This window comes from Leucoraja erinacea, chromosome 24 (genome assembly GCF_028641065.1).
Source record: "Leucoraja erinacea ecotype New England chromosome 24, Leri_hhj_1, whole genome shotgun sequence".
NCBI lineage: Eukaryota > Metazoa > Chordata > Chondrichthyes > Rajiformes > Rajidae > Leucoraja > Leucoraja erinaceus.
In genome coordinates, this window is record NC_073400.1 from 28746592 (window position 1) to 28769831 (window position 23240).

At 51.6% G+C, this 23240-nt stretch overlaps 1 protein-coding gene across 4 annotated transcripts in view; it reads left to right on the forward strand.

Annotated features, from left to right (window-relative positions):
- plekha6 (pleckstrin homology domain containing, family A member 6) overlaps nucleotides 1–22661 on the forward strand; it is a 198616-nt gene extending 175955 nt beyond the window's left edge. For all 4 annotated transcript variants that reach the window (XM_055654906.1, XM_055654908.1, XM_055654907.1 and 1 more), the window contains 9 exons: nucleotides 3431–3613; nucleotides 8782–8887; nucleotides 10558–10667; nucleotides 12495–12689; nucleotides 13341–13502; nucleotides 14721–14854; nucleotides 16957–17099; nucleotides 18829–18933; nucleotides 20102–22661. In XM_055654906.1, the coding sequence (XP_055510881.1) occupies nucleotides 3431–3613; nucleotides 8782–8887; nucleotides 10558–10667; nucleotides 12495–12689; nucleotides 13341–13502; nucleotides 14721–14854; nucleotides 16957–17099; nucleotides 18829–18929 (1134 nt within the window). In that variant the 3' untranslated portion in view covers nucleotides 18930–18933; nucleotides 20102–22661. The remainder of the gene's footprint in view (nucleotides 1–3430; nucleotides 3614–8781; nucleotides 8888–10557; nucleotides 10668–12494; nucleotides 12690–13340; nucleotides 13503–14720; nucleotides 14855–16956; nucleotides 17100–18828; nucleotides 18934–20101) is intronic.
- Nucleotides 22662–23240: the final 579 nt, after the last annotated feature.

The following is a 23240-nucleotide window of genomic DNA, read 5'->3' on the forward strand; positions in this document are numbered from 1 at the left end:
GACCCGGCGCTCCGAAGGGCCTGTTTCCGCGCAGTATCTCTAAACTTAAACCAGACTAAACTTAAAATCTCTCCGCTCCCAACGTTTGCTCCATTGATTGGCTGTGAGTTCTCAGTTTCCCCCCCCCCCTTCTTTGAGAGAGGGGTGAAAGTCCTCCTCGAATTTCTTTTTTCACCTGACACCATGTCACCTGACATGACACCAACAGTAGGAGGAAGTGAAATAGAAATTGAGGTAACTCGTCTTGTTACAAATTAATGAGGAAGAAATCCCTGGAGGAACTGCAGATGCTGGTTTACCAAACAAAGACACAAAGTGCAGGAGGAACTCAGCGGGTCAGGCTGCGACTCTCGAGAACATGTATGGGCGATGTTTTGGGTCGAGACCCTATTTTCAGTCTGAAAATTCAGGGAAAGGTCTCAACCTGAAACGTCACCTATCCATATTCTCCAGAAATTCTGCCTGACCCGCTGAGTTGCTTCAGCACTTGGCGTATTTTCTGGTAAACCCGCGTCTGCAGTTCCTTTTGTTACAGTCATAGAATGTGGAAACAGGCCCTTCGGCCCAACTTGCCCACACGGGCCAACATGTCCCAGCCACACTGGACCCATGTGCCTGCATTTGGCCCATATCCCTCCAAACCCGTCCTATAGAAACATAAAAAAATAGGTGCAGGAGTAGGCCATTCGGCCCTTCGAGCCTGCACCGCCATTCAATATGATCATGGCTAATCATCTAACTCAGTATCCTGTATCTACCTTCTCTCCATACCCCCTGATCCCTTTAGCCACAAGGGCCACATCTAACTCCTTCTTAAATATAGCCAATGAACTGCTATAACTACTCAACTACGTTCTGTGGCAGAGAATTCCAGAGATTCACCACTCTCAGTGTCCATGTACCTGTCTGACTGTTTCTTAAACATTGGGATAGCCCCTGCCTCACCAACCTCCTCCGGCAGCTCGTTCCACACACCCACCACTCTTCCTCTTGAATCTTTTCACCTTCAACTTAAACCCTTGTCCTCTGGTCCTCGATTCCTCTACTCTGGGCAAGAGACTCTCTACATGTGTCTGGAAAGAAACAGCTGTCTCTTTACCGACAAGGTGTAGGAAGAGCAAAATTGTCCAAGTCACCCCTTTCTCTCCTGTGGTCTTTCAGTGTTGGGTCTGATAGAATTTTTACTTGTTATTTCTCTTGAGTTTCTGGCAGTTGTCTACGCTCCAATTCTGCTTGATTCTCCACCAACAAATCGGGGACCAGGGTAAGGATCAGGGGAGCAGTCTGGCCTTTTACCTTCAAATGTCCCAGATAGCAGGGCATCTCATAGATTGCCACATTGGTGCAGCAGTAGGCCATTCGGCCCTTCGAGCCAGCACCTCCATTCAATATGATCATGGCTGATCATCCTAAATCAGTACCCCGTTCCTGCCTTCTCCCCATATCCCTTGATTCCGTTAGCCCTAAGTGCTCTATGTAATTCTCTCTTGAATACAGCCAGTGAATTGGCCTCCACTGCCTTCTGTGGCAGAGAATTCCACAGATTCGCTACTCTCTGGGTGAAAAGGTTTTTCCTCATTTGTCATTCCCTGTTGGCTAGTTAGGAATGAATTGAGACCTAGAAGTTGACCCTGGGTTTGGCCACCAGGCTGGAGATGTGTCAGCTATGCAACGGATCAAATTTCTAGAAGCATGTTTGACAGTGAAAGTCTAGCATGGGCAGAACCTACACAGTGAATGGTAGGGAGTGTCATAGGGCAGAGGGATCTAGGAGTGCGGGTGCATGGTTCCTTGAAGTTGCAGTCACAGGTTGATCGGGTGGTCAAAGAGGCTTTTGGCCCATTGGCCTTCATCAGTCAGAGTATTGAGTATAGAAGCTGGGAGGTCATGTTGCAGTTGTATAAGACGCTGGTGATGCCACATTTAGAGCATTGTGTTCAGTTCTGGCCACCATGTTACGGGAAAGATGTTGCCAAGCTGGAAAGGGTAGAGAGAAGATTTACGAGGATGTTGCCAGGACTCGAGGGCCTGAGCTACTCGAGGGGGTGATCTTGTAGAGATATATAAAATCATGAGAGGAATAGATCGGGTAGACGCACAGAGTCTCTTGCTCAGCGTAGGGGAATCGAGAACCAGAGGACAGGCTAGATGCAGGAAGATTGTTCCCGATGTTGGGGAAGTCCAGGACAAGGGGTCACAGCTTAAGGATAAGGGGGAAATCCTTTAAAACCGAGATGAGAAGAACTTATTTCACACAGAGAGTGGTGAATCTCTGGAACTCTCTGCCACAGAGGGTAGTTGAGGCCAGTTCATTGGCTATATTTAAGAGGGAGTTAGATGTGGCCCTTGTGGCTAAGGGGATCAGGGGGTATGGAGAGAAGGCAGGTACGGGATACTGAGTTGGATGATCAGCCATGATCACATTGAATGGCGGTGCAGGCTCGAAGGGCCGAATGGCCTACTCCTGCACCTAATTTTTATGTTTCTATGACATAGGTTTAAGGTGAAAGGGGAAAAGATTTAATAGGAATCTGAGGGGTAACTTTTTCACTCATAGGGTGGTGGGTGTGCAGAACAAGCTGCCAGAGGAGGCAGGGACTATCGCAACCTTTGACAAATAATTAGACATGTATATGGTACATTAGACAGGTTTGGAGGAATATGGACCAAACGCAGGCAGGTGGGACTAGTGTAGATGGGACATTGGTCGGTGTGGGTCCGTTTCCACACTGTATAACTCTATGACTATGACTCTACCAGTTTAATATAGTGAAGCAAGAAACCTCTAGTTGATGAAAGGTTCTTCAGGTGATGTGTAGGAAAGAACCGCAGATGCTGGTTTAAACCGAAGATAGACACAAAATGAAGAAGAAGGGTCTCGACCCGAAATGTCAGATGCTGCCGGTCCCTGCTGAGTTAAAGCCCTGTCCCACTGTACGAGTTCATTCCAAGAGCTCTCCCGAGTTTAAAAAAAAATCAAACTCGTGGTAAGCGCGTAGAATGTACGTAGCGGGTACGTCGGAGCTCGGGGACGTCTCTTGGCGGCTTGTAACGCTAACGGCAGGTACTCGGGAAACGTGGTAAGCTGGGGAAGACTCATGAAGATTTATCAAAATGTCCACGAGAGCCCCGAGTACCTACGAGCGGCCATTACGGTAAATCTCCGAGTTCGAATCGGGGCAAATTGGGAAGAAGTCTTGAATTAGCTCGTACAGTGGGACAGGGGTTTCGCTCCAGCGTTTTGTGTTCTTCAGGTAATGGTCCATCTCCTAGTTGGTAGGCCGAAGCCTCAAGTCAGGGGGAGGTGGGAGGTGGGTGGGGAGGGGGGGTCCTCCCAGACGCTAACCTCCTCCACTTGCTCGCTCACAGTCTCGCCGTCTCCGCGCGCGGTTACTCTTTCACGCTTTACGCTCGCTCTACTTTGTCTCAGGAGATGCGGCCGCCTCGACCACCCCTGCCGCAGTCCTACCTCCAGCAAGGCCCGCTGCCCGCTGTCCCTCCTCTGCCCACTGACAGCAGCCTCTGGGCCCACTCTGTCGACGACTCCTGGGATCAGGCGGACAGAGGGATGACCACCGCCGCGGACACGAGGAGGAGTGACAGAGCCAGTGCAGTAAGCGGCAGGCCAGCCCACCTGTCTTCATCACTCCCCGAGTCTTGTGGTCCCACCCCCCTCCCCCCCCTCATCTGTGTCACTCCTGCTCATGGTTCCGAGGCATGAAATAAGTGGTGGCGAGCGGCCGACACTCTGCACTAAACCCGACCTCCGTCTGAGGCCAAACCGGAGACGCCATTTCATGCCCAGCTCCACCTGAAGTGCAATAGACTCATAGTTGTCTCATTGTATCTCATATCATCAAACTTGCATCGTGCCCAGGGGTGTGATGTGAATCATTTAGTCTGGTTTAGTTTAGTTTATTATTACGCATCCTGAATTACAGGGAAAACATTTTTATTGCCTGCTAGCCAGTCAGCGGAAAGGCTGGCTTTACCTTCCACTAAAAACGTTATTCCCTTATCATCAATCATTCAATTTTATTTGTATAGCACATTTAAAAACAACTCACGCTGACCAAAGTGCTGTACATCAGAGCAGGTACTAATGTGCTACATACAATGGTCCACAGGCCTAACAATACATACATACACTGTTTACAGCGCCCGCTCGGAGGGGCTCAAAAAACGCTCGGGATTAGAAATAGGTTTTTGAGCCTCGATTTGATGGAGGCGATGGAGGGGGCAGTTCTGATGAGGAGAGGGATGCTGTTCCACAGTCCAGGTGCTGCAACCGCAAAAGTGCGGTCAAGATTCAAGATTCAAGATTCAATTTAATTGTCATTTGGACCCCTTGAGGTCCAAACAAAATGCCGTTTCTGCAGCCATACATTACACACAAATAGACCCCAGACACAACATAATTTACATTTTACATAAACATCCATCACATTGCTGTGATGGAAGGCCAAAAAAACTTATCTCTCCACTGCACTCCCCCCCCGATGTCAGAGTCAGAGTCAAAGTCAAAGCCCCCGGCTGGCGATGGCGATTGTCCCGCGGCCATTAAAGCCACGCCGGGTGGTGCGAGGTCGCACACCGGGTCTTGGTGTTAGAGCCCCCGGCGTGCGCTCGCAGAGTCCTTGAGCTTAAACCTAGACCGCGGGCAGGATAGCCGGTAGCCACAAGTCGGCCAACCTGAGGGACCTGGAGGTAGAATGGTGGGTTAGAAGATTTTTGATGTAGGTGGGGACAAGCCTGTTAATGATTTTGTATACGAATGAGAGGAGATTGAAGTTGATTGTGTACCATGCTGGGAGCCAGTGGAGAGAGGCCAGATATATATATCATGTATCTATACGCCGCGAGTGTCTCGATTGCAATCACGTATTATTGTCTTTCTGCTGGCTGGGTAGCCCGCAACAGAAGCTTTTCACTGTACCTCGGTACACGTGACAATAAACAAAACTGAAACAGAAATTGGATCTACACATGTGTCGGAAACATAGAAACATAGACATAGAAATTAGGTGCAGGAGTAGGCCATTCGGCCCTTCGAGCCTGCACCGCCATTCAATATGATCATGGCTGATCATCCAACTCAGTATCCCGTACCTGCCTTCTCTCCATACCCCCTGATCCCCTTAGCCACAAGAGCCACATCTAACTCCTTCTTAAATATAGCCAATGAACTGGCCTCAACTACCCTCTGTGGCAGAGAGTTCCAGAGATTCACCACTCTCTGTGTGAAAAAAGTTCTTCTCATTCTCGGTTTTTAAAGGATTTCCCCCTTATCCTTAAGTTGTGACCTCTTGTCCTGGACTTCCCGAACATCGGGAACAATCTTCCTGCATCTAGCCTGTCCAACCCCTTAAGAATTTAGTAAGTTTCTATAAGATCCCCTCTCAATCTCCTAAATTCTAGAGAGTATAAACCAAGTCTATCTGGAGTAACTCAGCATCTCTGGAGAGATGGAATGGTGACGTTTCGGGTCTCGACCTGAAATGTCAGCCATTCCTTTTCTCCAGAGATGCTGTCTGACCCCCTGAGTTACTCCAGCATTTTGTGTCTATCTTTGAAACTATACATGATTGCAATTGAGCCGTCCACAGTGTATAGAAATATGATCAACGTCAATAATGTTTAGTGCAAGATAAAGTCCAGTAAATTTCGATTAAAGGTAGTCCCGGGGACTCCGATGAGGTAGATGGGAGGTCAGGGCCAGTCTCTAGTTGGTGGTGGGATGGCTCAGTTGCCTGATAACAGCTGGGAAGAAACTGTCCCTGAATCTGGATGTGTGCGTTTGCACACCTCTGTACCTCCTGCCTGATGGGAGAGGGGAGAAGAGGGAGTGACCGGGGGTGAGACTGGTCCTTGATTATGCTGCTGGCCTTGCCGAGGCAGGGGGAATGAAGATGGAGGATAGTTTTTAGTTTATTGTCACGTGTACCAAGGTACAATGAAAAGCTTTCAGTTACCTGCTATTCAGTCAGCACAAAGGCTAGACATGATTACAATCGAACCATCCACAGTGTACAGATACAGGATAAAGGGAATAACGTTTAGTGCAAGATAAAGTCCAGTTACTAATCATTTAGCATGGCCCGGAGTGTAGGGAGTGCACGCATCATTGGGATAACATAGTGTAGAGGGTGAGGGGGAGGGAGGAAATTGACGGGCAGAAGGGCCTGTTTCCATGCTCTACATACACATCAATTCAAAGGAAGGGCTGTGGCTCAGTTGCACAAACTGATGGTGCCCTTCTGTATTTGGACAGCAAGGTGGCGCAGCGGTAAAGTCGCTGGCTCACAGCGCCAGAGACACGGGTTCGATCCCGACTACGGGTGCTGCCTGTACGGAGTTTGAACAATCCCCCTGTGACCTGCGGTGGTTACGCTCCCATCACCTCTGACCTTATGGCATCGAGTCAGTATCTGGTAGTCACTGCCTGAAGGGTCTTTGCACAAGTGTTAATGGAAGATTTTACAAGGAGTATTTTTAGAAATGTTTGTTCTTGCGTCAGTAACGCTTTAACCTTCAGAACATCGCAGTAACGTGAGAATCATTGAGAGAGGCCGCAATAAATAACAAACAATTGGATTTTACAGATTAGGGGTCTGTTATTATTGAGATGTTTAGATCCAGTTTTTACTTTGCTCTGGGAAGGATAACACCTCTGGGGAGGGGGTGGGGGAGGGGGGTAGATTATTTCATTATTCATGGTGGCGCAGCGGTAGAGTTGCTGCCACACAGCGCCAGAGACCCGGGTTCGATCCTGACTGGGGGGGGGGGGGGGGGGTGCTGCTGCCTGTACGTAGTTTGTATGTCCTCCCTGTGACCCGCGTGGGTTTTCTCCGGGAGCTCCGGTTTCCTCCCACATCCCAAACACATGCAGGTTTGTGTGTAGGCGAATTGGCCCTCTGTAAATTGTCCCCAGTGTGCAGGGATAACAGGGATCTAGTGTGGACGGATGGTCAGCATAGACTCGGTGGGCCGAAGGGCCTGTTTCCACGCTGTATCTTTCAATCAATCAGGGGTGTTGTGGAAGTCGAGTGGAGGATAGCAATTTCTTGAAGGGTTGTGGGGGGGAAGATTTAGATGGGGGGGGGGGGGGGGGGGTGGGGGGGGTGGGGGGGAGGTAGACAGCCATGAAATGATGCAGATTTTAAAGTCAAATCATTGCCAGACCCACAGTGCAGGCAGTGAACACACAGTGTTAGTTAAACAGAAACTAAGGGCGGCACGGTGGCACAGCGGTATAGTTGCTCTGCCTTACAGCACCATACTCCCAGGTTCGATCCTGACCACGGGTGCTGTCTGTGCGGAGTTTGCACGTTCTCCCCGTGGCCCGCGTGGGTTTCCTCCGGGTGCTCCGGTTTCCTCCCGCACTCCAAAGGTGTACAGGTTTGTAGGTTGATTGGCTTGGTATAAGTGTCAAATTGTCCCCAGTGTGTGTGTGTGTGTGTGTGTGTGTGTGTGTGTGTGTGTGTGTGTGTGTGTGTGTGTGTGTGTGTGTGTGTGTGTGTGTGTGTGTGTGTGTGTGTGTGTGTGTGTGTGTGTGTGTGTGTGTGTGTGTGTGTGTGTGTGTGTGTGTGTGTGTGTGTGTGTATATAGGATAGTGTTAATGCACGGGGCCATCGCTGGTCGGTGCGGACTCGGTTGGGCCGAAGGGCCTGTTTCCGTACAGCATCTCTAAACTAAATTAAAATCAACTAAGAAACATGTGAAATAAAAATCTCCTTATTTCATGCCTCTAATTTTGGTGCCACCTCCAGTGTTGTTGGTGTGTCCCATATGCACATCTAATACATGACTTCATAACAGTGTTGACCCTGTCCCTTTAAATACAGCGGGTGGGTGCTCAGAGCGAGCAGGTCAACATAACCTGGGGTCAGGAAAGATAAAGACCAAGAACCACAGCGTGCCCGCCACCCCTCTCTTCTCTCTCCCTCACTCACTCCCTCTCTCCCACTCTCCCTCTCTCCCTCTTTCTCTCCCCCTCCCTCTCCCCCTCCCGCTCTCTCCCCCCCTCCCTCTCCTCCGTCTCTCTCTCTCCTCTCTCCCCCCCTCTCCCCCTCTCTCCCCCCCTCCCTCCTCTCTCTCTCCCTCTTCTCTCCTCTCTCTCCCCCTCTCTCCCCCTCTCCCTCTCTCTCTCTCTCTCTCCTCTCCCCCTCTCCCTCTTTCTCTCTCTCCCTCCCCCCCTCCCTCTCTCCCCCCCTCTCCCCCTCTCCCTCTCCCCCTCTCCCCCTCTCCCCCTCCCCCCCCCCTCCCCCCCCCTCTCTACCCCCTCTCCCTCTCGCTGTAGCCCCCTCCGTCACAAAATGGAGAAAGGATAAATGAATGATGACGAATTTTTTCCCCGTTGACTTGCTGGTAATGCAGCGAGCAGCCATCTTAAACGGCCCAAGGACTACCACAGGCGGTAGAGCTGCTGCCTCACGGCGCCAGAGACCCGGGTTCGCTCCTGACCTCGGGCGCTGTCTGTACCAAGTTTGCACGTTCTCCCCGGGACCTGCGTGGGTTTTTTCCGGGTTCCCCGGTTTCCTCCCGCACTCCAAAGACGTGCAGGGTTTGTCGGTTAATCGGCTTCGGGTAAAGATGGTAAATTGCCGCCGGTGTGTGTTGGACAATGCTCGCGCGCGGGGTGATCGCTGGTCGGCGCGGACTCCGCCTGTTTCTGCCCATCCCCCCCATATCTCTAAACTAATCTTAAAAAAATGCAGGGACCTCCGTCACTTCTCCGACATCTCGCAGCTGACACTTTCTTTCCCCGTTTGGCTTTCACAGAAGCCGGGATTTGACGTTTCCAGGAAGGAAAACCGGCCGGTGTTGCAATCGGAAGGCAGCTCCGGACAGAGCAAGCCGGACACTGAGGTGGAGAAGCAGAACAAAGGTATCACTCGCCAGGCGTCACCGGGACAGGCCGACCGACCGACCGACCCTCCGGTTAAAAAGTCCCGGCCTTAATTTGAAAATTAAGGGACAGAAGTTTAGGGGTAACATGAGGGGGAACTTCTTTACTCAGAGAGTGGTAGCGGTGTGGAATGAGCTTCCGGTGGAAGTGGTGGAGGCAGGTTCGATTATATCATTTAAAAATAAATTGGATATTTTAAATCATTTAAAATTATCATTTAAATTTAAAATTATTTATCATTTAAAAATAAATATGGACGGGGATGGAATGGTGGGTTATGGTCTGAGTGCAGGTAGATGGGACTAGGGGAGAATAAGTGGTCGGCACGGACTAGAAGGGCCGAGATGGCCTGTTTCCGCGCTGTAATTGTTATATGGTTAATTGATCTTAAATTATTCATTCAAGGGATTTTTCTACCAGTTTCAAAAATAAAAGTTTATTCAGAATAAAAAAACGAATAAAACAAAAAATAACGTACAGGAACTCTTCATGCATTTTCAGTGTAGTTCCATTCAATATTGTCAGGCTGATCAGAAACATAGACAATAGGTGCAGGAGTGGGCCATTCGGCCCTTCGAGCCAGCACCGCCATTCAATGTGACCATGGCTGAACATCCCCAATCAGTATCCCGTTCCTCCCCATATTCCCTGACTCCACTATCTTTAAGAGCCCTATCTAGCTCTCTCTTGAAAGCATCCAGAGAACTGGCCTCCACCTCCCTCTGAGGCAGAGAATTCCACAGACTCACAACTCTCTGTGTGAAAAAGTGTTTCCTCATCTCCGTTCTAAATGGCTTACTCCATCTTCTTAGAAACATAGAAACATAGAAATTAGGTGCAGGAGTCGGCCATTCGGACCTTCGAGCCTGCACCGCCATTCAATATGATCATGGCTGATCATCCAACTCAGCATCCCATACCTGCCGTCTCTCCATACCCCCTGATCCCCTTAGCCACAAGGGCCACATCTAAAATATAGCCAATGAACTGGCCTCAACTACCCTCTGTGGCAGAGAGTTCCAGAGATTCACCACTCTCTGTGTGAAAAAAGTTCTTCTCATCTCGGTTTTAAAGGATTTCCCCCTTATCCTTAAGCTGTGAGACCCTTGTTCTGGACTTCCTAACATCGGGAACAATCTTCCTGCATCTAGCCTGTCCAACCCCTTAAACTGTGGACCCCTGGTTCTGGTCTCCCCCAACACCGTGAAACATGCTTCCTGCCTTTAACCCTTAACAATCTAATATGCTTCAATGAGATCCCCTCTCATCCTTCTAAACTCCAGAGTGAACAAGCCCAGCCGCTCCATTCTCTCAGCTCCATTCTCCTGCGACCGTGTGTACCATATACAACATTTAATGAACACTTGGACAAAGTACATGGATAGGACAGGTTTAGAAGCACAGGGGCCAAACGCGGGCAGGTGGGACTAGTGTAGACGGGGCAGGTTGGTCGGCGTGGGCAAGTGGGGCCGAAGGGCCTGTTTCCACGCTGTGTCACTCTGTGACTGTGTGGCACATTACTGCAGTGGGTGGATTTATTGGTGGGATTTCATCCCTGATGTTTATGATCTGATATTTTCTGATGGGAGATACCGGTTTTTGAGCGGACGGTGTGTTATCTGACTCCGTACACTGTCTCGCTGCTACAGTAGGTGTGGTGCCACCGAGAACCAAGTCCCCGCCTGAGGAATCGTCTCCCTCTCCGTCCAGCCAGGCAGTCCGGACCGGCGATAAAACCAACGGCGAGCTGCTGGCACGGGTAAGCTGTAACATTGCGCCACAACTGTTCATTACCGCAAGCCGCCTGCGGTTAGCTTTTCCCCCTCGAAACATGTGACATGGGTCATCCGGGCACCAAGTGGCGGTCGGTGTTGCCTTCCGGTCGTGAGGGTGGGGGTCCCTCTACGCAGGGATTCTCCTCCCCCTCCATATTGGGGACCTGGGGTGGAGGCTACTGCACCGAGCACCCTGTTTGAAGAAGAATTTTCGGCCCGAAACCTGAAGGAAATAGGCAACGTTTCGGGCCGAAACCCGGAAGGGTTTCGGCCCGAAACGTTGCCTATTTCCTTCAGGTTTCCTTCGCTCCATAGATGCTGCTGCACCCGCTGAGTTTCTCCAGCATTTTTTGTCTACCTTCGATTTTCCAGCATCTGCAGTTCCTTCTTAAACTCCCTGTTATGCTCTCGGTTCTCAGACTCGCCACTGTTGCGGGCTGGAAGAGCCTGTGTACCACATGTATATGGGGTGCATGAGGCTGCAGCTCCCGTGTTCCACTATCTAAAGGGGCTGCTCCTTTGTCCTGCTGGTTGCACTTCACACCCACCACCCTCATCTTCGGACACCCCGTGCGTAGGGGAGAGGGGGTAGGAGGGCCGAAGATGTCCTGGTCGGGTTGCTCCTGGGCCTGGCCAAGCTGGCCATCCGCGGGTCACGGCGCCAGGCGGAAGGGGGGGGGGGGGGGGGGCTCTGCCCGAGCCGGCTGCCTGCCTGAGTGGTTTAATTAGAAAATTCTTAAGGGGTTGGACAGGCTAGATGCAGGAAGATTGTTCCCGATGTTGGGGAAGTCCAGGACAAGGGGTCACAGCTTAAGGATAGAGGGGGAAATCCTTTAAAACCGAGATGAGAAGAACTTTTTTCACACAGAGAGTGGTGAATCTCTGGAACTCTCTGCCGCAGAGGGTAGTTGAGGCCACAGTTCATTGGCTATATTTAAGAGGGAGTTAGATGTGGCCCTTGTGGCTAAGGGGATCAGAGGGTATGGAGAGAAGACAGGTACAGGATACTGAGTTGGATGATCAGCCATGATCATATTGAATGGCGGTGCAGGCTCGAAGGGCCGAATGGCCTACTCCTGCACCTAATTTCTATGTTTCTATGAAACCGGAGCACCCGGGGAAAGCCCCACACAGGTCACGGGGAGAACGTGCAAACTCCGTACAGACAGCACCCGTGGTCAGGATCGAACCCGGGTCTCTGGCGCTGTGAGGCAGCATCTCTACCGCTGCGCCACCGTGCCGCCCTGAATTCTCTCTCCCCTGACGTGTGTATTAACTAGGACAGAGTGAATGCAACAAATGTGCTAGATAAATAAAAGTGACTTGACAAATAGATGGAGTGGGGGAATCTGGTTCATCATAGAAACATAGAAAATAGGTGCAGGAGTAGAGGCCATTCGGCCCTTTGAGCCTGCACCGCCATTCGATATGATCACGGCTGATCATCCAACTCAGTATCCTGTACCTGCCTTCTCTCCATACCCCCTGATCCCCTTAGCCACAAGAGCCACATCTAACTCCCTCTTAAATCATCCAGAACGCTGTAGAAAGGAACTGCAGATGCTGATTTATACCGAAGACAGACACAAAGTGCTGGAGTAACTCAGCGGGTCAGGCAGCATCTCTGGAGAGAAAGGGTGGGCGACGTTTCTGGTCGTGGACCCTTCCTCAGACCCTCGTACTAGAAGCGTCGCCCGTCCTTTTTCACCAGAGATGCTGTTCCCCGTGTTTGCTTTTTTCCCCCTGCCCGCACGCCCCCCCCCCCCCCCCCCCCCCCCCTTGACCATGTGTGTGTTGTGCCCCCTGGGCAGGAGTGGGCGAGGGTCAACCTGCCCTCCGGCGAGGCCAAGTCCAAGATGAGCGTGGAGGAGCAGGCGGAGCGCATGAAGCGCCACCAGAACGGCTCGCTACGGGGACACCACAAACGCCGCAGCCTCACCCTGACCTCCGGCCAGCTCCTCAACATGGACGGCAGCAGTCCCAAGCCCATCGGCCGCAGAGTGACGGTACGGCACTGATCTCCCCCCCCCCCCCCCCCCCCCTATACACACAACACACGCGCTCTCACACACGTGCATTGAAACATAGGTGCATGAGGAGGCTCCTTCGAGCCAGCACCGCCATTCATTGTGATCATGGCTGATCGTCCCCTATCAATAACCCGTGCCTGCCTTCTCCCCATTCTCCACTAGCCCCTAGAGCTCTTATCTAACTCTCTCTTAAATCCATCCAGTGATTTGGCCTCCACTGCCCTCTGTGGCAGGGAATTCCACAAATTCACAACTCTATGGGTGAAAACGATTTTTCTCACCTCAGTCTTAAATGGCCTCCCCTTTATTCGAAGGATCACACGTTCTCACACATTCACTCTCTCTCACACCGGCACACTCTCACGCACACACACACTCTCTCTCTCTCTCGCTCGGGCGTCCAAGCTAGAAGAGAGGAGAGGCTGGACAAGCCTGGCAGACGGCCATTGGCTTGGTACAAATGTAAATTGTCCCTAGTGTGTGTGTGTGTGTAGGATAGTGTTAGTGTGCGGGGGGGATCGCTGGTCGGCACGGACACGGTGGGCCGAAGGGCCTGTTTCCGCGCTGTATCTCTATAAACTGAAACTTAAACTGAAACGCTCTGCCGTCTCCTCGCCGCCCGTGTAGGTTCCGCGCCGCAAGACCACGGAGATCGACATCTCGCAGCTGGAGGCCGCGGTCAGGGGCGACTTCACGGGTAACTATCACGAGACGCCCAGGGACGAGATCGCACGGCTCCGGAGGATGGACATGGAGCCAGAGCACTATTCACTGGACATCACCAAGGAGGTGAGAATGTCGAGGCGTAACGCGGAGGCTCGGTGAGGCGCTGGTCAGGACGCATTTGGAATACTGCGATCAAATCTGGGGCCCATATCTGAGGAAGGATGTGCTTGGCTCTGGAGAGGTTTATTCCAAGAATTATCCCAAGAATTAGTGGGTTAGCATATGATGAGAGTTTGTCAGCACTGGGCCTCTACTCGCTGGAGTTTAGGTTGAGGGGGGGGGGGGGTCCCCATCTCAGCCTTAAAAATATCCATGATCTTGGCCTCCACAGCCGTCTGTGGCAATGAATTCCACAGATTCACCACCCTCTGACTAAATAAATTCTTCCTCTTCTACTTTCATAAGGTGTATGCTTTTATGCTGTGCCCTCTAGTCCTAGATTCTCCAGCCCCACTAGTGGAAACATCCTCTCCACATCCACTCTGTCCAGCCCAGGATGAGCGACGGCTCGAAGCCAGTGTTTAGTTTATCAATGTCACGTCCACCGAGGTTTACAGGTTAATAGACAATAGACTATTAGGTGCAGGAGTAGGCCATTCGGCCCTTCGAGCCGGCACCGCCATGGCTGATCATCCCCAATCAGTACCCCGTTCCTGCCATCTCCCCATATCCCGTAACTCCGCTATCTTTAAGAGCCCTGTCTCGCTCTCTCTTGAAAGCATCCAAAGTAATCGGTTCTAGGAGCAGAATTAGGCCATTCGGCCCATCAAGTCTACTCCGCCATTCAATCATGGCTGATCTATCTCGCCCTCTCAGTACCCCATTCTCCTGCCTTCTCCCCATAACCCCTGACACCCGTACTGATCAAGAATCTATCTATCTCTGCCTTAAAAATATCCACTGGCTTGGCCTCCACCGCCATCTGTGGCAATGAGGAATGAAGCAGGACCCGGTGTGGTGGGACCACTGAGAGGAGAGGGGGGGGGGGGGGCAGTGAGGGGAGGGGGGAGAGGGGGGAGAGGTGGGGGAGGGGGGGCAGACGGCAGAACAAAGGAGGACCAGGCACGGGATACTGTTGTCAGTGCCCTTTAGGTGGCAACCATTCGCATACCTTGGGTATAAGCAAACAATTTCACTGTGACTTGTTACATTTGACACTAAAGTATTAATTCATTCATTCATTCACTCATGCGAAAATAAAATAAACTAAACTGCTAAAAAAAACTATGTAAAAAACCGTTGTAAAAAAAAAATTAGAATGATTGCCTTTCTCCCGTTTAGTTGACCACACCAGACAAAGTCTTCATTCCCGAACGTTACATTGAGTTTGAGCCGGAGATTCCACTGAGCCCTGAGGAGATGAAGGAGAAGCAGAAGAAAGTGGAGAGGATCAAAACGCTCATCGCAAAATCCAGGTACCCACCCACCCACCGGGCTACAGATGTGCAACACACAATGTCCAGCTTTGTTCAATTTAGCGAGGAACTGCAGATGCTGAGTTCAACCGAAGATAGACACAAAAAGCTGGAGTAAAGGGCCTGTCCCACTTACGTGTCCTTGGCATGCAAATTACGCAACCTCGTGGTCGCGTTGAGGCGCGATGGTCCCGCGAAGGTCGGGCGCGATTACATGCATGCGCAGAGCCGTGACGTAATTTGAAGTTGGACACAAAGCTGGACTAACTCAGCGGGACCGGCAGCATCTCTGGAGAGAAGCAATGGGTTGGGGCTTCGTGTCGAGACTCTTCTTTAGTCTGAAGTGAAGGGTCTTGACCCGAAACGTCACCCATTGCTTCTCTCCAGGGATGCTGCCGGTCCCACTGAGTTACTGCATTTTGTGTCTATCTTCAATTTTCTTGGCCCCACTCTGGGAGTAGAAGTGGGGGCGGATCCGGACCGCAACGGCCGTGAGCCCCAGGCCGAGCTCAGCGATCGTTTGCCAACTTCTGCTGCTGTTGGAGATGAGACGTTGCATTGCGCCAGGGTCTTGGGCCTGTCCCACTTTGGCCGTCAGTTCCGCGACAGGCTGTTGGCGCGCGAAGAGTTTGTTCACTGCAAGAATTTCGTAGCCCCGCGCGATGTCGGGACCAGCCCTGCACAACTCCATACCCCTCCGCGCTTCTAAGTGGGACCGGCCCCGCGTGGCCATACGGTGCCCGTACGCCTCAAGGGACTACGAGGTTGCGTAATTTGCGAGCCAAGGACGCGTAAGTGGGACAGGCTCTTAACTCTAGGTGACGTTTCTGTTCGGGACCGTTCATGCTGACTGGTTTGCACGCATTAATGCTTTTCACTCACTGTACCTCGGCACACGTGACAATCAACTAGACTCAACTAGATGGGACATTGTTGGCCGGTGTGGGTAAGCTGGGCCGAAGGGGCCTGTTTCCACGCTGTACCACTCTACGATTATGTTGGCAACCTTGCCAAGGTCTTCTTCTCTCGAGTCCAACTTCCATGTTTCAAATGTTGACCTCGCTGTCATCGTCCGTCCCGAAAAGGGCGCAAGCTTCCGGCGACAATCAGTGGGAGCCGTCACTTGTCGCAATAGATGATGGTGGTGGCAGAATTAGCTCGGGGTACTTCCAGTTTCCAGCCCCACGAAGTGGACCCTTCCGCTATGGGGCCCTTGCCAATGTAGATGGAGTCAATGAGAGAGGGATAGACACAAAAATCTGGAGTAACTCAGCGGGTCAGGCAGCATTTCTGGAGAAAAGGAATGGGTGATGTTTCGGGTCGAGACCCTTCTTCAGACTGAGAGTCGGGGGGAAAGGGAAACAAGAGATATAGATGGTGATACAGAGAGACATAGAACAAATGAATGAAAGGCATGGAAAAAAATGATGATGACAAGTCAAGTCAAGTCAAGTTTATTTGCCACATACACATACGAGATGTGCAGTGAAATGAAAAGTGGCAATGGTCGGGGATTGTGCAAAAAAACCCACTGCAGAACAGAATGGAACAGAATCACATATTCACATATGACAAATTTATGGAAGAAAAAAAGAAAAAAAAAACAATTTTAAAAAGACACCACACGACAGTAGAACAGCACAGTAAGGTTATGTCCCTGTCCCACTTAGGAAACCTGAACGGAAACCTCTGGAGACTTTGCGCCCCACCCAAGGTTTCCGTGCGGTTCCCAGAGGTTGCAGGTGGTTGCCGGAGGTTGCAGGTAGTGGAAGCAGGCAGGGAGACGGACAAACACCTCCAGGAACCGCACGGAAACCTTGGGTGGGGCGCAAAGTCTCCAGAGGTTTCCGTTCAGGTTTCCCAAGTGGGACAGGGGCATAAGTCTCTGGCGAGATAGGAGTTTCCAGTCCTAATGGCCTATGGGAAGAAACTTCCCAGTCAACTTCCCAGAAACAGGCCATTGTTAGCGGTGGAGACTGGCTTGTGTGATGGAGAAAGAGGGTGAAGGATTTTGCTGCTGTCCGTTGCTCTCGCTGGCGTTGGGCATGAAGTGGGAGGGTGAGAGGGGGCAGTGAACTGTCCTCACCACACTGTCTCGTTAGTTTGCAGAACATTCTGCCCTTGATGGAGGGTCTGAGCGACACCAACATGGACCCCGAGCTTCAGCTCCATGAGCAGGAGAAGAGGATTGAGATCTCCTGTGCCCTCGCCACCGAGGCATCGAGACGGAGCCGACTCATTTCAGGTAAAGCTCACAGCGGGAGCTGGTATTGCTCTGGAGGTGACGTGTAGCTGGACCGTCTCTTGGGATGGCACAGTGAAGCAGTGGTAGAGTCAATGAATGAATGAACACCAGGTTATTCCTGGGATGGCGGGACTGTCATATGCTGAGAGAATGGAGCGGCTGGGCTTGTACACTCTGGGATTTAGAAGGATGAGGGGGTATCTTATAGGGTTTGGACACACTAGAGGCAGGACACATATATGCGATGGTAGACAAAAGTGCTGGAGAAACTCAGCGGGTGAGGCAGCATCTATGGAGCAAAGGAAATAGGCAGCGTTTCGGGACGAAACCCTTCTTCAGACTGGTGCATCAGTCCCAGCATCTGCAGTTCCTTCTTGAACAACATGTTTCCGATGCTGGGGGAGTCCAGAACCAAGGGGCCACAGGTTAAGAATATGTGGTAGGCCATTTAGAACGGAGATGAGGAAAAACTTTTTTACCCAGAGAGTTGTGAGTGTGCAATTCTCTGCCTCAGAGGGCGGTGGAGGCGGGTTCTCTGGATGCTTTCAAGAGAGAGCTAGATAGGGCTCTTAAAGATAGCGGAGTCAGGGGATATGGGGAGAAGGCAGGAACGGGGTACTGATTGTGGATGATCAGCCATGATCACATTGGATGGCGGTGCTGGCTCGAAGGGCCGAATGGCCTACTCCTGTACCTACTGCCTATTGTCTATTGAATTAATGAATGTCACAGAGCAATTGATTGCTTGCGTACCAATGGTATGCAGTAGTCGCTACATAAAGGGCTCGGACAAAGTTACAGAGTATCAGGAGTTGTTGCCTTACAGTGCCGGAGACCCGGGTTCGATCCCAACTACGGGTGCTGCCTGTACGGAGTTTGCACGTTCTCCCCGTGACCTGCGTGGGTTTTCTCTGGGACGTTCGGATTCCTCCCACACGTCAAAGACGTACATGTCTAGGTTAATTGGCTTGGCATCAGCGTAAAACTGTCTCTAGTGTGTGTAGGATAGTGTTAGTGTGCGGGGATCGCTGGCCGGCGCGGACCTGGTGGGCCGAAGGGCCTGTTTCCGCGCTGTGTCTCCAAACTGAACTGAACGAAACTCAGTGGGTCAGTCAGCATCTGTGGAGGGAATGGACGGATGACCCTGCCCTGCCCTAACCTTTCTTTTCCGGCTTTTTACCCCCCCCCCCACCCCCTCTCCATTCCATCAGTCTGGAGAAGTGTCCAGATCTGAAACGTCAACCTACTCATTCTCACCACAGATACTGCCTGACCCACCGAGTTCCCCTCGCACTTTGTGTGAGGAGCAAACGCGGGCTGGTGGGACTAGTGTAGATGGGGACACGTTGGGCCAACGGGCCAGTTTCCGCGCTGTATCACTCTACGAAACGTTACTGCCCGCAGTTGAAGTTTAATTATGCCCCTGTCCCACTTAGGAAACCGGAACGGAAACCTCTGGAGACTTTGCGCCCCACCCAAGGTTTCCGTGCGGTCTCCAGAGGTTGCAGGTAGTGGAAGCAGGTAGGGAGACTGACTGACAAAAACCTCCGGGAACCGCACGGAAACCTTGGGTGGGGCGCAAAGTCTCCAGGGGTTTCCGTTCAGGTTTCCTAAGTGGGACAGGGGCATTATAGGACTCTGGTGCAGAGAGGTGGGGAGTGAAGGTTTTCAAAGTCTGCTCTTGTCATGAAAGTCTGCTTCATTTCTTCCACCCTCTCATCCCATTCAGTTCCAGTATTGGATGCATCCAGTCCATCAACACCTCCATCTTCACCCCTCCCATCAACACCACCACCGGTCACTGTCGGAAGCCATTTAATGTGTGTCTGAAGAAGTAAGCATCGTCATTTTTAATTTACTTTAACTTGTGTTGACTTTATTTGCCTGCCATCGGCAGTTGTGACCGACCGGTACACGCTGCTGACGGCTCTTATTCAGCGGCTCACTCATCCGAGTGATGTTGGATCACGAGTTGTCCCGTCCCATCTCATCATAGCATGTGATTCTTAATCGTGGTCATCTCTCCCCCCCCTCCCTCTCTCTCTCTCCCCCCCACTACTCTCTCTCCTCCCCCCCCCCCCACTAACTAACTCTCTCTCCCCCCCCCCCCCCACCACTAACTCTCTCCCCCCCCCCACTAACTCTCGCTGACTTATGCCCCTGTCCCACTTAGGAAACCTGAACGGAAACCTCTGGAGACTTTGCGCCCCACCCAAGGTTTCCGTGCGGTTCCCGGAGGTTGCAGGTGGTTGCCGGAGGTTGCAGGTAGTGGAAGCAGGTAGGGAGACTGACAAAAACCTCCGGGAACCGCACGGAAACCTTGGGTGGGGCGCAAAGTCTCCAGAGGTTTCCGTTCAGGTTTCCTAAGTGGGACAGGGGCATTAATTACTGCCTATGATTAGCAATCTTACAACATTTTGAGATTTTAAAAATCAAGTATTTAATTTATCCCATCGGATAATGCCTAAAAATAAGTTTAATTTGACACCTAATTCACCTTCATACCTTCAGTATTAAAAAAGTTATGGCCATTTTATCGCCGCCTTCATCACTGAATCTTAAACATTGCCAGGTGCTGGCTGGTGTGCATCATATAACCTCGCAGCCTGATAAGCCGCTGACTCTGATTGAAGACTGCTGATAACTTCAGCTGAAGTCTTTGAACACAGTGGGAGTCAGCCATGACCAAGTGATAACAGTCTCGGTTTGGTTTCAGAAAGACAAGCGCGACCTCTAGGCTGATGCACCCTGCGCTGTATTGAATGACTCTTAGATAGAGTGGATGTGGAGAGGATGTTTCCACTGGTGGGAGAGTCGAGGACCAGAGGTCACAGCCTCAGCATTAAAGGGCGTTCCTTTAGGAAGGAGATGAGGAGGAATTTCTTCAGTCACGGGGTGGTGAATCTGGGCGTGGAATTCTTTGCCCCAGGAGGCGGTCGAGAGGGTGTTCAAGAGATATTAGTTTTCCGCTTTTAACCTTATTCACTGATTCTTTTTCGCAGCTCAAGCTCTCGCTGCCATCAAGTGTCACGGGTCAACGTACTGAAGGCAGGCCCTGTGGGTAACGACGCTACAGTCGGGCGGGAGTTGACGGGACGGCGAGTCTGATGGTGGAGTGGCCGAGAGAGAGCCGGGAGTGACCTGGCCCGAGTGGCTCCTCTACAGCACCTCCAGAAATGCAGTATCCATCGAAGAGACTCTTATTTCATTTCTTCGAGCGATACGTTTTGCCTTTAACTTGACTGACTGAGTTCCCATGAGGAAGGAAAGTCGGCACAGGACTTTGTTTTGTGTTTTACTAAAGAGGGCCGTTTGCGCAGCGGTAGGTAGTGCTGCTGCCTCTCAGCGCCAGAGACCCAGGTCCGATCCTGTCTGTACGTTCTCCCCGTGACCTGCGTGGGATTTCCCCAGGGGCTCCATTTTCCTCCCCCTTTAAGGGCTAATTGGCTTCAGTAAATTGTCCCCAGTGTGTGTGCGTGTGTGTGGGTGTGGGTTTGGGTGTAGGATAGAACTGGTGCTCGGGGTGATCGCTTTGTCAGCATGGACTCAGTGGGCTGAAGGGCCTGTGTCCGCACTGTATCTCTATAAAGTGTAAGGTCTAAAGAGTTGGGCCGGGCGTACTCGATGCAGCGAGCTCGGCAGACCCAACAACCCCGACGTTGACCAAGCCAGGCGTTGGCAAGACAAGTCAGCGGACATGGGGTGTAATTTGGGCAGTCACGGTGGCGCAGCGGTAGAGTTGCTGCCTTACAGCGAATGCAGCGGCGGAGACCCGGGTTCGATCCTGACTCGTGCCCGCGCTGTAGCTCCAAACTAAACGTGGTTGCCGTGCGTTGGTGACATCCTATCTCCAGGGTCTGATCCAAAGCTTGTGGTTCTCCGCGGCAAAGGCCAAGATCCCATCCCTGGCTCTGGAAGAGATGGGAACAGAGACCACGTTTGGTTCACTCTGATGATGATCAGTCTGCCACCAAGTGTCACGGGTCACCCAGCGGGCTTTACAGTGGCAACGTTTGCCAGCTCCAGTTTGACCTCTTCAATTCAAACGGGTAGAGTTGCTGCCTCACAGCGCCAGGGACCCGGGTTCGATCCTGGCGTGTCTGCACGGAGTTTGCACAATCTCCCCGTGACCCGCGTGGCTTTTCCCCGGGCGCTCCGGTTTCCTCCCACACTCCAAACACGTGCAGGTTTGTCAGTTACTTGGCTTGGTACAAGTGTACATTGTCCCTAGTGTGTGTAGGATCGTGTTAGTGTGCGGGGATCGCTGGTCGGGGCGGCCTCTGTGTTTCTGCGCTGTACCTCTAAGCTAAAGTAAAAGCACCTTACGTTTAACAGAGAAACAATGTGTTTAAGAAGGAACTGCATATGCTGGAAAATCGAAGGTACGCAAAGAAGCTGGAGAAACTCAGCGGGTGCAGCAGCATCTATGGAGCGAAGGAAATAGGCAACGTTTCAGTCTGAAGAAGGGTTTCGGCCCAAAACGTTGCCTATTTCCTTCGCTCCATAGATGCTGCTGCACCTGCTGAGTTTCTCCAGCTTTTTTATGTACCTAACAGAGAAACAAGTCCTCCAACATAAACAGAAGTCCCTTCCCAGACTCTCCTCTCCTTCACTCTCAGACCAGTTGGCGTCACGGCCATTACACTCCGACCAGTAACGAGAACTGGGTCCAAATAATCGGGGGTGGGGAAAATCTCCCTCGGCTCTGCTTCGATGTCCAACATTTTCGGCAAAACCAGCTTCTTGGGAGAGAGCCGAATGCGGACTTGCTAATGCTGTAACCAGCTAATCCGTGTACCTAGCTAGCCATGCGGCCAAGTGCATCACTTCATCAGTTGCTGCACATCTGCGCTCCGCCCCGCATTCCCATTGCCATCGCAACTTAGGACCACAGTTGCATTGTCCCTCACTGCCGTCACATGCAGAGCCCCGGCTATTGGTGAGTAAAAGTCATTGGAAACCCCTTGGGAGTGAGTCATGCATCACCGCTCGATGCCGGCAGGAGACAGCGGCGTTTCTGCCCTGTACATATGTGTTTTATTTTTGTTATATCTCTGTATAAAGATGCACAGTTTACGACAGAATCTCAAGGGGCTGAGCTCCTCGGTCTCGTCGTGATGTGCATTCCCAGTCTTGGTGGGTTTTTGAAGTTCCACTGTGTGTAGATATGAGATCCATCGTGCTATTGGGAGCCTTCTCTCGCCCGCCGCCCATTGTCCTGTAACATGGTCTTGATCAGAACATATTTCTCGGTCTCTTATAAGGCACTTATCTGTTTAACTTCTGCCTGAGGGGCAGCAGTCTCACCATCAGGGGGCTTGTACACGCTAGAATTTAGAAGATTGAGGGGGGATCTTATAGAAACTTACAAAATGCTTAAAGGGTTGGACAGGCTAGATGCAGGAAGATTGTTCCCGCTGTTGGGGAAGTCCAGAACTAGGGATAGTACCCGTGAGAGGGAATGGACAGGCGATGTTTCGGGTCGGGACCATTGAGTCTTAACCCTCCCCACCCCCCCCCCCCACCACTCACCCCTCACCCCCTGCCCCCATCCCTCACCCCTCACCCCCCCCCCACCCCCTGCCCCCACCCTCACCCCTCACCCCCACCCTTGATGGAGGTTGGAGAGATTGTTGCGCCTCACCTTCTGATAACCCCGTGCGTTGGTCGCGGTGGTCCGCCACGCGAGTTGCCGGCTGAACTGAAAGGAAAAGTCTCGCCGAGCGACAGAGAAACTGCAGATGCTGGAAATCTGACAGACGAGGCAGGAGATGCGGGGTTTTGCTCATCCAGACGGGCAGTGTCCGTGGAGGGAGAAACAGGGGTCGACCGACGCCCGTTCCCGGATCCACGGGCGGGGTGGATCAGAATTGTCAACCCTTGTCTCTCTCACCGCGGGTGCTGCATTGACCGTAAATGAGCATCTCCGGCATCTTATGATTTTATTTATGAGAGAATAGTTTTTATTTTTTAATAAAAAAATGTGGTGAAGTTTGTGCTTGGCGGCGGGTGGCCTCGATAGCTGTGTTTCTTTCTCAGAGGTCAGAGCTAATGGTTAGAGGGGAAATATGCAGTTGTAGCGGGAATTAGCTTTAATGTACTCGGGTGTATTGTGAGGGCCTTATATCTTGTAGTTGTCAC